General features: G+C 37.9%; 1 protein-coding gene across 1 annotated transcript; it reads right to left on the bottom strand.

Moving 5' to 3' along the window:
• Nucleotides 1–13,822: 13,822 nt before the first annotated feature.
• On the bottom strand, nucleotides 13,823–13,975 carry LOC136128588 (mitochondrial import receptor subunit TOM5 homolog). Its single transcript, XM_065884405.1, has one exon. It carries the CDS (start codon nucleotides 13,973–13,975, stop codon nucleotides 13,823–13,825), a length of 153 nt encoding a protein of 50 aa, XP_065740477.1.
• Between the last annotated feature and the right edge of the window lie 247 nt (nucleotides 13,976–14,222).

Below are 14,222 nucleotides of genomic sequence, written 5' to 3'. Positions count from 1 at the left end.
TTTTTCCAAGCATGTGGAAGAACTACCACTTATCCTTTGTTATTAAAAATTATTGGGATGATACTTATTTCTCTGTAGTTTTCTTCAAAGAATGCCAGAGGCCACACAACAGGGATGAATGAAAGATTTTTAAAAATGGACCATAATTCACTATAGCCAAGAAGGTATCCAGGCAGCCATAATGTTTCTGAAGGATTGGTGCTTTGAGGGAAGACAGTGTGTGAGACTATGAAGAGGACTCTGAGAAAATGCTATGTCAATGAGTAGATAAGCAACTCCCACAAGTGAAAAAGAACCCACAAAAATATGAAAGCTTATTCTGTCTTTCCTTTTCCATGGCCTCTCCCTTGATATGCTGTGTTAATTTCAGATACCCCTTAAGACATCTGCTTTCAGCTATGGCAGACTAGCCTGTAGCAGACCAATCACCTTTCCAAGAAAAACTAGAAAAGAGAAAAGCTAGATTAAAATACACACACACACACACACACACACACACACACACACACACACACCACGCTCTGTTTGAAGACACTGGAGAAATTCTAAGGCAGCAAGGACTTGAGGGCCAGATTGCTGAAGAGAAGGGAAGTGAATGAACACAACATTCCATGATGCTTTTCCCCTCAAGGCATTTGCCAATTTGTAACTGAAGGCTGACTGGCTGGAAATGTGACCAGACCTTGGGAGACAAAAATGGAATTCAGAGATCATTACAGAGGAGAGACTTAGAGTCTGACTCCTAAAGAGTTACTCTTTTAATAGTAATGACAACCAGAAATAGAGTGGCCTCCACACAGACTAAACTCAGCTTCAAACTAGCTCAGTTTCAACTTCCGACTGGATTAAGGGGAATTTTCCTTACCCTAACTGCCTACTAGAAGCAAAATGTCTCTGGAAGTTTTCATACCTTATGTCCAACATTCACTTACAAACTTACCAAGCTATAGAACATAAGAAAAAAAATGACTAATAAGAAAAAAAATACTAGTCTTCAGAAGTTTCAGATATTGGAGATATCAAATACCCCCCTCGTGTTAACCTGTTAGTACCTTAGTTACTTCCATCTCCCTAGGACCTGTGATGTGTTCAAGGTGATATGGGCTAATTTTACATGATAATTCATGCTAATGTATAAAGAGAACTTCTCTGCCACCTCCTTGAACCATTTGATAAACTTCAGTAGTGCTTCTAAGAAAATAAATAACTAGTTGTATAGCCCAGAAGAGCTGGTTGGAATTTCAGGCTATGTCGGAGAGAAGAATGTTGGTAAGATAGCAATACATAAGGGCAATAATTTGGGGACAGGAAGAGCGCTTTGGGGACCCTCTAATGGCTTTATGTTAGCTAACCAGCCTGACCACGTGGACACTAAATTGTTAGCAAGCACAATTAATCATTGACCCATATGATTTTGTTTCTGTCTGATCTGCATACTATAGCTGCTTTATACTTTGAGACTTTGAGAAATACACAATATACTTTGTGGATTTCATGCAGTTCTGTTGTTTTAAAAAGCTGAGGAGGTATTAAAGTGAAGCAACTGTTAATGTATCAGATCTGCCGCAGCCAGTATCAGGTCCACCAGGGCATGATTGCTGCTGTGAGGAATGCAGATTTCTGTTGGCTGTGCTCCGATGCAGATAGACCTTGCCTAAGGAATCTAGGAATCTGAAAAGATGACGAGCACAGGAATCTTGGTTTGTTTTATTTATTTATTTTTATTTTTTTGCGGTACGCGGGCCTCTCACTGTTGTGGCCTCTCCTGTTGCGGAGCACAGGCTCCGGACGTGCAGGCTCAGCAGCCATGGCTCACGGGCCCAGCCGCTCTGCGGCATGTGGGATCTTCCCAGACCGGGGCACAAACCCATATCCCCTGAATCAGCAGGCAGACTCTCAACCACTGCGCCACCAGGGAAGCCCTCTTGGTTTGTTTTTTAGAGAAAGGAGACATGACACAACATTTCTAGGTCCTGTAAAGGAAGCCTTTATTTTTCACTTTATTTTTTTGTAAGTTGTAGTGTTGAAGGTATAAAAAAACAAGGGGAAAAACAAGAAATTCTGTTGCAAGATTGAATAGTTGAGCCAATAGAGCTACTGTTCTGTCAGTATTGACATCACAAATTTCCATCTATGGGTGTTTATAAAATCCGGTTAGACCTGAAACAAAATACACTAGACTCTAGCAGCAAGCAATTTCAAAAAAACCTGAATAACATGCCTTCAATTATTTTTAACTCTAGGCCTTGCAAATTGTTCTATCACCAAACTACTCTGAATGTACCCAACCTCGTTTGACCTGACATTGTAGTCGATTTCTTTCAGACACATTTTTGGTATATATAAGTGTGATAAAATGCTCTTCAAAGGTACTTTAATTTAGATAAATATAGACATTAAGCTTCATCACTACTTTTAGAGAATATTACCTTTAAAGTAGATTCCCTACTGTATATTGCTTGAATAAGCAGTTTTAGTAAATACTTGATAAGTACTGAACTTTATTTGAGTAATGTTCATAATATTAAAGATCTGAAATTATAGTCCTAAATTAAGATCTCATTGGGCAATATTAACTAAGTATAATGGTCCCAATGCTAGCACAAAGGCCTGTACAATGAAGTACTATTTACTGGTTCAATCAACCCTGCCTTTATGCAGCATTGCTACATCAATGTTGCAGTCTTTTATTGATTTTTGTCTGAGACATGGAGAATAGAAAAACATGGGAGGGGGCTTCCCTGGTGGCACAGTGGTTGAGAGTCCGCCTGCCGATGCAGGGGACACGGGTTCGTGCCCCGGTCCGGGAAGATCCCACATGCCAAGGAGCGGCTGGGCCCGTGAGCCATGGCCGCTGAGCCTGCGCGTCCGGAGCCTGTGCTCCGCAACGGGAGAGGCCACAACAGTGAAAGGTCCGCGTACCGCAAAAAAAAAAAAAAAAAAAAAAAGATGGGAGGAGTCAAGAGAATGCATATTGAAGAGATAGTAAAAGAAAAAACCAGAAAGATGAAATGTGGGAACAGAAAAGATTAGAAGATACAGTTGACCAAGAAGCAGACTCATACCAAGATTTACAACTAATTCAATGGACATAATGCTGCTATAAGTATACTCAAGACCTCACATTTAACTGTTCATTATTCATTTATTTAATAAATAATCACTGAGCACCTAATATAAGCCAGAAATTTTTCTAAGTGCTAGGGACATGAAAGTGAACAAAACATGAAAATTCCGGTCCTTTAGACAACTGGTAGATGAATGGATAAGCTAATTGTGGTATATACATACGAGGAAATATCATTCAGCCATAAATAAGAGGGAAATTGTGACATGTTACAACATGGACGAACCTTGAGAACCTTATGCTGTGTGAAATAAACTAGTCACAAAAAGACAAATACTGTATGCCACCTCTGTGAGGCACCTGGAGTAGTCAAGTTCATAGAGACAGACAGTAAGTAGGGTGATGATTGTCAGGGCCAGGGGAGGGGAGAACGGGGGAGTTATTGCTTAATGGGTCTAAGTGTCAGTTTTACAAGATGGAAAGAGCCCTCTTGATGGATGGTGGTTGCACAACAACGTGAATGTATTTAATACCACTGAACCGCACACTCCAAATGGTTTAAGAGGGTAAATTTTATATTATGTGTATTTTACCACAATAAAAAAATAGGGGAAAAAACCTTCCTGCCCACGCAGAGTTTACTATTTGATAAACTCGGTTAACAGCTTCCTAGGTTATATACAATCTGTAGGTGTCAAAAAGATTTTGGTAATAGTTTTCTTTTTTTCCCATTCTTCAGGGAGAAATATAACCAAAAGAGTGTTGATTCTTAAAAGATTCTAAAGAAATGTAATACAAATTTTAGTATACACACATCAATGTAATCCTTCAGTACTTACAGTTAATAAGTTCCCTTAGGTTCTCTTAGGTCTGTCCTGATGAAAAAGGAGCAGTGGGCAGGGGAATCCCAACAGAAAGAATCTGTGTGGGGAAGACTGTCGGAAAAACCAAAGTTTAGGGGGATTCAAACTGCCAAGACTCACTACCAGCCTAAGGGGCACAGCATCCTTCCTCCTGCTGCCTCTTACTGAGGCCTCTTGAGAACACTAAGAACCAAGAATCGGAAGAGAGAACCTTCTGGCTCCTCATTTGCTCATCTTGTAGGATGCTTCTGTAAGGGCCTTTTCAGTGCATGGGTCCCGGCTGCTCCTCCCTCAAACTGAATTATTTCTTACTTTTGACCTGTTCTCATAGGTTTTCCTCTTTGAAGATGGGTGGTGTTTCTGTGGACCACTCATATCAGATTCATCTGGGCATTAAAAGTGGTGGTTCTTGGACCTACTCAGGCAGAACCTTTAGGAATCTGCATTTTTACTACACTTCTTAGTTGACTGGGAAACATGTGAATGATTGAGAATCACCCCTAATGGGGTGTTTTTGAGTATATTTGGGGAACAAAAGAAAACCTTTATTTTCTCTGTCAAATGAAACTGAGATTAGGGCTCATGGTCCTAAACTTTACCTGAAGCTTGGATATTACTTTGCACCAGGTAGATGCACAAGGATCAGTTCAACTCACGGGAATGATTGCAACAAGTCAAGATGTTACCTGGCAAAGTATCAGTGACAGCTCTTGCCTTAAAAAAAAAGGCTGTATATTGTTCACAGCAAAGAATTTAGGTGGTTTCAAACTCCCTCTGATATTTCTTCCCATGTAAGCAAGTAAAAAGGTTTTGTTATTGTATGTTTACACCTTCAGTATTTTATATATATAGATATAATGACTCCAATATTGTGGAAGGCCGTGTTTCTGGGACGTTTGTTGAAAAAAATGACAAAATTAATATACTTCAGGTCGAAATAACCCTTCAATTTAATGGATGAATGACCTCAAAATATTCTATTAGTCTTCTAAATGTTCAACCACCTGCTTTCTCCTGATTTTCTTTAGCCTTTAATATCTGTGCAACTATTTGATATTTAAACGGTTATGTCCTTGCTATGTCTTGCTACCTTGTCAGATTATACGTTTCTAGGGAGGAGATACCAGTATTATTTAGCTAGAATGAGAGCCCTAAAATGATATTGCCCACTTCCTAAGCTAATAAGGCTTGAAGGTTAGAAGGTAGGTGCATTTTATACTATATCCTTAGTGTTTGGTACTCTGCCTGATATATAAGTAGGCATTCAGGAAATGCTTATTGAATTAATATGAAATATGAACATGGAAGGCTGGCCTGGAGGGCATGGACGTGATGGTTACCAGCGACATAGCATCAGAGTCCTAAGAGATGGGCGGTTGCTCTCCGACTGCCTAATGAGAATATATTAGAAGACAATCTGGTTTACAAGCTGCTAAACCAGCTCCTTATGGATGAGAAACTCTCCCTGATGGTCTAAAAGCTCTTTCCGGAAAATTCTATTATTCAGACAGCCATTCATAACTAAAGAGTTAACTGGCATCAAAAAAAGGTGGCCAAGAGAACAAATGCAAGAAGTTACAATGTTAGGTTGAAGTGGAATTAACTCTCAAATTCAGCAAGGCATCTTATGGCTTGATACTGGAGATTTCAGTTTTTCTATAAAACAGCATCTTCATACAGTATCCACCTCAATCTAAATTTATAGACTGTTTCCACTTGCTCAGAACCAATTACTCAGTTTGCTAAATGTTGGGTCTTCTAGAACAAGAGTAAAGGCCAATTGTGAAGAAGAACACAGGTGAAACAGACTTGGAAGCCACCTCCTACTTTTCTCAGTGTAAATACCAACCAAATTCCCTGCATTAGAGAGCGCAAACACATTTTTTTCTTTACATTTAACAAAAAGTAATTTTGGAATTTTTGTTTGGAAACTAATTTTTAATGTGATATCATTATTTCCCTATGTGAAGAATAGATTGTAGGAACTTCCCCTTCTATTTTCATTCCTGGTTTTCTTTCATACCCTTGTCCAATAGCAACGCCTGTTATTTGTAGAGCATTTACTTGGCGGCAGGTACTGCCTTAAGTGAATTAAAAGTGTATCTCATTTAATACTCATGGCTACCCTACATACCTCGAGATACAAAGATTACTACATGCAGATAATAAAATTAAGAGAGATGACTCACGTACCTGAAAGGAGAACTCATATGTTCAAACTCAGAGTTTGCCTGAACATTATGCAGTTCTACTAGGACTTATATGAGGGCGTGGGCAAAAAGTTGAGGGATTGGGCTTAAACAACTTTAGCCCTGGTACCATTTGGGCAGGGGTAGTATAGGAAGATGCTATAGAAATGGACCTCTACTTGGATGATACAGGGAGGGAGGATTCTTTTATATATAATTATCTCAATCCTCTGCCTTCATGAATTCTCACTCATTACCTACTCAGCCACATTATACAGGCTAGATTGGAAAGTTCCTGTAGGCAAGCTTATGTATGATAATTTTGGTTACTCCTTTAGCATTTAGCAGAGGAAGATCCATATCACAGGGACTCTACCAGTATTGACTAAGTAACAGGTGTCACAGGGAAAGGGTCCTGGTCCCATTCTTATTGCTAGTGAAGCGTTTCCTTTGGTGCTCTTCCAACAGAAAACATGCCTAAGAGACAGGATAAGCTTCAACCTGAGGTGAGTCATCTACCTAAAGTCCTTATGGCTAAAATGTTAGAAAGAGAAGGAACATTAGCAGCCTTGAACACAGGAAAGAGAAAAGGAACCTATCCTATATCTCAGAGGCAGGTCCATCCTTCAGCCACAAATCCAGATGGTAAAAGAGATCCTCTGGATTAGGTTGAGTGCCCCCTCTGTGGTAGGGCTGAAACTGAATCAAGAGGAGGAAACAGTCCCAAATGACCAAATTTCCATCTTCTGACTGAGCTACAGAACTTGCTCAGAACCAGATTTCATCACAGCCCTGATAAGTCTGCCCAAGCACCAATCCACATGTGAGACTCAGCAATTGTGTATCTAAAAGAGAACATGAAATCAGCCTTTACTCTAACCAACTCCCCAAGGTTTAACCAACTGCAAGGAAATACAGTCCAAAAGGGGGAAAATGTTAATAATGTCACCCAGTGAGAATATTCAATTAATATATCTGGAGCAGAGGTCAAAACTTAGATGCCGAGTGTCCACATATGTTATGGGTAATTTACCACAGTAAAAAATGTATCATAAGTTAATAAAATAAGTGGTTGAATTCATTTATATCATAAATAAGCATTATTCCCAGAAGAATAGACACCCAAGTGTTGTCAGGTTTTCTGAGACTTTGAGGGGAGCCGGAAATCCAGATTTTTGAGTTAATGGTTGGCAACTAATTTAATTTTTTAAAGCACCATGTAGGCCAAACAACTAAGGTGCTGGTGTGACTAGTGATCTACTACTTTGTGACCTTCATAAAGAAATAAAATATATTTTAAAAATTATGAAAAAGATTTTGGAGAGGACAACTGTAGTATTTTACTAGGACTGCCATAACAAAATACCACCAACTTAAACAAGAGAAATTTATTTCCTCACAGTTCTGGAGGATAGAAGTGCAAGATCAAGGTGTTAGCAGGGTTGGTTTCCTTGTGACTCCTCTCTCCTTGTTTGTAGATGTCTGTCTTCTCCCTTTGTCTTCACAAGTTCTTACCACTGTGCTTGTCTGTGTTCTAATCTCCTTTTCTTCTAAAGACACTGGTCATATTAGATGAGCCCCCCCCCGGGGGGGGTCATTCTACCTTCATTACCTCTTTAAAGGCTCGTCTCCTAATACAGTCATATTGTGAGATATTGAGGACTTTATGTGTTGTGGAAGGACACATTCAGCCCACAACATTAACCTTATCCATGAAATAGTTTCTCTCTGTTAGAAGATACACTGAGGCACATTAAAAATTTTAAGAGTTTACTTGATCAAAACTTGATTTGAATATGACAGTGTCAAACTGGAAATGGTCAGGGGCAGTCTGCTGACTGGGGGTAGAGTGTAGGCTTGTATACGGAAGACAGAGGCAAAGCAAGGAAGTTATCTGATTGGCTATAGCTTAAGCCTTTGCATTATTTGGGAAAGCCTAATTGGTTGTTTGAGATTGGTTGTTCTTACTCTTGAGGCATTGACAGTATTGACTCTGGCTTCAGTGTTGGTCTGCAGAAGTAGGCTACCAAGGCATTAGAGCCTCCTCAGTCTTGGCCTCCTTGTTGGATTACTTTAACGCTTGGTAGGCAAGATGACTACATATTCTGGTTTGCGAACACAGTCCTTTTCTTTGCGTGATATCTTGGCACATATATCAGTAGACCTGATACTTACTCTCAAAAGGGTCCTTGTTTGGGTGACAAATTTATAGTCACTTTATTTATAAGAAACCCATGAATATTTTATAAAAGACCAATTAGCCATTTTTTCAGCAGATATGAACAGATTATATTCTACTATTAAAGAATTCTAATAATTACTGGAGACAGTAAGAATGCATGCTGCAAAATATCAGACTAGTAAAATTCAGTCCCATTCAGTACTTTAATAAATGCTAACAATAAATAACTGAGATAAGTATTTTCCTATTGATTGATTATCAGACATGCCCAGCTGCTGTGCAAGACGCTGGGGATGAAGTAATGAACAAAATAATTCTACTCCTTACCTTCATATGGAGTTTCTAGTATAGCTCACAAAAGACAGATTTGAGGAACACAATCAAAATATTTTAAGAGAATGTGAGGGAAGATGACATACAAGAAGACATGTTAATAGAAATAATAGAAGTTCCTGAAGATAGAGTAAATGAAACAATCAATCATCAAGGGTATAATTGGGTGGGGGGGGTGCAGAATGGGACCAAAAATTGAAGGTACTCAATTTGATATCAAAAACGTAATAAGCAGAAACAAATGATTAAATTTTAAGGAGGAAAGAAGAGTTTCTGGGTCTTTAATAAGGGTTACATTTTAGACAAAATTTTATGTGTATATGTGTAGATGCATTTTTCTGATGAAAGGACACAATGTTTTATCATTTTTCTCAAAGAGATCTCTGACTTCAAAATGTTAAAAACCTTTATTGTAGTAGAGGATGTTTTCCACAATTTTTAGAGTTGCTTTTTAAAGGACATTTCTCAAATTGGAAATCTGTTAAGGACTTGGTATGACCTAGGGGAAAAACTACCTATCTTAAATGTATCCATAGTTTTCCAATTTTTTCTATTCTCCATGGTCACAATGTCTGTTAACATCCAGCCCCCATAATGGGAGACTGTAGGAAGTCCAGTCCCATGTCCTATAATGTTTGTGAGGGTGTTGGTGTACACATGTGGAGCACATCCCTTCTGCCCTCTTGTTCCAGACGCTGCTTAGGGCTTCTCTGACATATCTGGCCACCTCTGTACCACACTGTACAACTGCTGGTCAGATCAGCTTCACGCCAAGATAGCCCTGCCATCCCCCAGGTCTCAGTAAATACTAGGCTAGCATAGGGAATCGCCAGGACTGAATCTTCTAAGGAATTTTAGCAAAGTAAATATAACTTTAATTGGATATCAGGAATCAGTGCTCCTAAGGGCTATCATCCCTAACCTTTGCTTTCACAAAGATTTCTCAAACTCACCCCCAAGCTTTGGAAGCTTATGCACTTTCCTTTCTTTAATGAGCATTTCCTCTTTCTTGTCACCTCTCTCTCATTTCCCTCCCCAATCCCAGAGCCCTCAGTCCTATTTTCCCCAGCTCAAAATTATATCTTTGTGAAGTTGCCACCCAGCCCACAAATAAAATCACATTCCTTTTATTTAGTAGAGCAATTCAATTAGTTTAAATACCACTCTCCTTCCAGAAGAGGCCTTGCTTTGGCATAAGTGTTTACCTAAACAAAACAGCAGCCTCTATCTTTCCCTGTAATGCAAAAACAGTCTCCTTTTCTTTAAGTACCATCTTTTTTTTCTGCAGAAATTTAAGCAAACAAAAAGAAAAATAGTGAGCTGAGAGAACAAGAAGAAATTATAAGACTAAGAAAAGAGAAGAATGTGGTTGATTATTTTAGTTAATTGTTGGACCAGAAGTTGGGCTCAATTCAATTCCCACGCCACCCCCACTAAATTGGATTCGACTGAGAAAGCAGAGGTCAGACAGAAGGAAAGCCAAAAATTGTTAAATACGTCCTCTGTTGTAAAAGGGATCAAAGTTGTTGAGTTTGTTTGTGAGACAAAATCAATGATTAACTTGGAAATAGTTTTGGTGAGTGATTTCATTTGTTTTTTAAACATGTTTTCAAAAATAGCATAATAAAAGTTCTAATGTTACAAACTAAAACAAGTCTACATAACAAATGTAATCATAGCTAATAGACCCACCCCTAAAAACATTTGACTTTAGAATAAGGCCAATGAAAAATGACATATGAAAAAAAAACAGAAACTTAAAAAAAAAGGAATGGCATATGATAGGACTAGCATAGCGATTACTTCTGTGAATGAGGATGTCTAAATCACTTACCAAAAATAGTGTATTGTATATAAATAAAGAATAAAATACAATAATTTGTATTACTATGACATAACACTGAAACAAAAACATTAAAAATAAAAGGTTGAATAAGGAAAACAAAAAAAAAATGAATGTAAGTTTCAAATGGAATTTAAAGTGAATATAGTAGTAATAGCTAACATTTCTATAGTACTGATTTTATGTACATGTTTTAACTGTATCTCTTAAGCATTTAATCCTCATATAAACTCTGTGAGGTGTATACTGTTATTGTATACAAATTTGTTATTATATACAAATATCAAAATTGCCTGTATAACAGAAAAAAAGAAAGTTTATATAAATTCAAAATGCAGAAATTTGAAGTATATGTTTTCAGATCACTGTTCAATAAAACTAGAAAAAAGTAAATTTAAATAAGGAAAACTGACATATTCATACTTTTTAAAAAGTATTCTATAAAGTAACAACTGGGCCAAGAAATCAATAAAGATTAAAACAATATTAAATCAAGAAAACAGCAATAGAATGTTTCTGAAGTGATAAAATATTAACCTTTGTATAAATTGAAACTCTATGGAATGAGGCCAAAGCATTAATCAAAATGAATTTAGGGGCTTCCCTGGTGGCGCAGTGGTTGAGAGTCCGCCTGCCGATGCAGGGGACCCGGGTTTGTGCCCCGGTCCGGGAAGATCCCACATGCCGCGGAGTGGCTGGGCCCGTGAGCCATGGCCGCTGAGCCTGCGTGTCCGGAGCCTGTGCTCCGCAATGGGAGAGGCCACAACAGTGAGAGGCCCATGTACCGCAAAAAAAAAAAAAAAAAAAAAAAAAACAACAATGAATTTAGTAGTTAAAAAAAATTTTTTTTTTGCGGTACGCGGGCCTCTCACTGCCGTGGCCTCTCCCGTTGTGGAGCACAGGCTCCGGACGCACAAGCTCAGCAGCCGTGGCTCACAGGCCTAGCTGCTCCATGGCATGTGGGATCTTCCCGGACCGGGGCACGATCCCGTGTCCCCTGCATCGGCAGGTGGACTCTCAACCACTGCGCCACCAAAGAAGCCCCAAAAATATTTTTAATGTGATTAAAAATATAGAAGATAAATTAAACAAGTACTCAACTTTTTATCCTAGGAAAATAATTATAATTACCTAAAAGGAAAATTTAGGACAAGATTTATTGTAATAAAAACAAAGTAAAATTACATATTGAATAAAATTTTACAGGCAAGAGATATCCCTTTATCTATGTTCCTAACTTTTTAATTCTGCACAGTTTTTATATAGGTTGAGATCATTGATGAGCATTTTATCTTCTGAAAGATCCTGTTTGAATAGTCTCCCATTCTTTCAAAATTCCTTATTAAAATCTTACTAATAACTTTGATATTTTAAGGAAACTAGATATGAATTTCGCAAATTTCAATTCCAATTCTTAAATATATTTCTTTTTCTGCTTTGCAGTTATTTTCCAAATAGGTCAAGCTTTCATTCTGCCATTTGAGAAAAAAAAATTTTTTAATTGAAACTTTACAAGTTCCCTTTGAAGTGCTAAGAAATAAAAATAGTTTACTAAATCATAAAAGGTAAGAATTTACTGACAAACCAGTACTTATTTGCTAAGGGAAAATGATAAATTTACAGTGGAGAAACATGGCAAACACCACCTTAATCAAGTAATCAAAGTTAACATAACCAGTGTGAGACAGAGCAAAGCCATATGTCTGCTGATAGGATGGAGGGAGAATACAATGTCAATTCTGTATCATTGCTGCCAAAGGTGATAACCTGAATCTAACTATGAGAAACCACTGGACAAACCCAAATTGAGAGTCATTCTTTAGGCTAACTGGCCTATTTTGTTCAAAAATGGCAAGCTTGTGAAAAACAATAAAAGACTCGAGAATAGTTCCAACTTAAAGGAGAACAAGAGCACATAATGGACATTATTGGGATTAAAGGCAAAGGTTGAGTAAGATCTACAGATTAGACAGTGGTCTCATATCTGTGTTACTTTTTTGACTTTGATAAATGTACAAGAAAAAATTGTGTAAGAAAATTATAACTGAGTAAAAGAATGTCCTCAAATAGTCCTTACTAAAGGAATTTTAAAAGTTATACTTCGGAAAAAGAGTAATCTCAGAAGAATGATCTGACATAAACAAAGACATAAGGAACAAAGAATTTGCTTAACAAACATTGACTAGAAGATAACACCACCACCACTGTATTGTGGGATAAAAGGAAAACCACAAAGAACTAAAATACTCAACAACAATATCAGATAGTTCAGATGTGTTTGGAGTTCTAAGATCTTTGCATTGTTTGGGAAGATGATAAGGATATTCGCCGATTTCAGACTTTAAGAAGCTAAGTGCTCATGATAGAAAGTTCAAGGTAACTACTCTAAGAATAGGAATGTGGTATATATTTCCAAACTTATAGTGAAAAGGAGATGGAATAAAAAACATAATAAGGTTTTTTTAAAAAGCAAGAGAGGAGAAAAAAGCACCATTTAAAGCAAAAACAAAACTGCAGAAGTGAATTTAAATATATCAATATCCATTATTGACATAAATGGAATAAATGCTCCAGTTGAAAAACTGGCATGTTGGGTCAGTTATTTTCTTTTTCTCAGAATGGTTTTAACAACACACACACACACAAATACACAAGTCAGTTATATCTTGTGGATAAGACACACATCTAAAACACATGATCCAGAAATTCTGAAAACCAAAGAATAGAAAAAGATATTCCTAACCCCCCCCAAAAAAAAGCTGGTATACTTATATTAGTATCATATAAAGAAAATTTTAAAGTCAAAGAATGGAAAAAGATATTTCTAACTAAATGAAAATTGGTACACTTAGATTAGCATCATGCAAAGAAAACTTTAAGGAAAAAATATTATTAAAAATAAACAAGGAGGAGCTTCAAGATGGCAGAAGAGTAAGATGCGGAGATCACCTTCCTCCCCACAAATACATCAGAAATACATCTACACATGGAACAACTCCTACAGAACACCTACTGAACACTGGCAGAAGACCTCAGACCTCCCAAAAGGCAAGAAACTCCCCATGTACCTGGGTAGGGCAAAAGAGAAAAGAAAAAACAGAGACAAAAGAATAGGGACCGGACCTGCACCTCTGGGAGGGAGCTGTGAAGGAGGAAAGGTTTATATCACCATTCGTGGAGGCTGAATATAATGGACGCAAGGCGCACTATGACCAGAAGGTTTTTTCACACTTTACAAATAGTTTTCTATTTTAGCTGTGGACGTCATAGAGTCTCATTTGCAGATAGAAGTAGAAACTGTTATCAGGTTCTTCATATCACGTATCCAAATAGAATGCCCAGTCTTTAGATGCTGTCCAATTTCTTTTGGATAAAGCAAGTGACTCCCAGCAGGACCATGTAGATGAGGACGTTCTGTAGGGAGGAGATCACATCCTCGAGCATCTTCCATTTCCTCTCCTTGTCCAGTGTCGTCTCCAGGCTCTCAATACAGAACATTGCAGCTCTGCCTCGCTGGGCCTCAAGCCTGCGTTCTTCTCTCTCTCTGCCTGAAGCTGGGACGGTTTTAACTTCTTCAAACCTCGGTTACTTCCTATGTAGAATAGAAACCATAGTATCTAACTGATTGCATTGTTGTGAATCTTAAATGAGGTACATTCAGAAAGTTTTACCCAGAGATATTAATATGTTCCTCACCACCCGCCCCTTGCTCCTTAACCTCCTAATACCCTTAGGACTAAACTGT

The sequence above is a fragment of the Phocoena phocoena genome, chromosome 9 (assembly GCF_963924675.1).
Source record: "Phocoena phocoena chromosome 9, mPhoPho1.1, whole genome shotgun sequence".
Taxonomy (NCBI): domain Eukaryota; kingdom Metazoa; phylum Chordata; class Mammalia; order Artiodactyla; family Phocoenidae; genus Phocoena; species Phocoena phocoena.
Note: the sequence above shows the minus strand (reverse complement) of the source record. Positions and strands in the feature narration are given on the sequence as shown.

Bases quoted from the DNA above. Each gene is read 5' to 3' on its own strand.
- LOC136128588 (XM_065884405.1), bottom strand. From the start codon at position 13,975: ATGTTCTGTATTGAGAGCCTGGAGACGACACTGGACAAGGAGAGGAAA.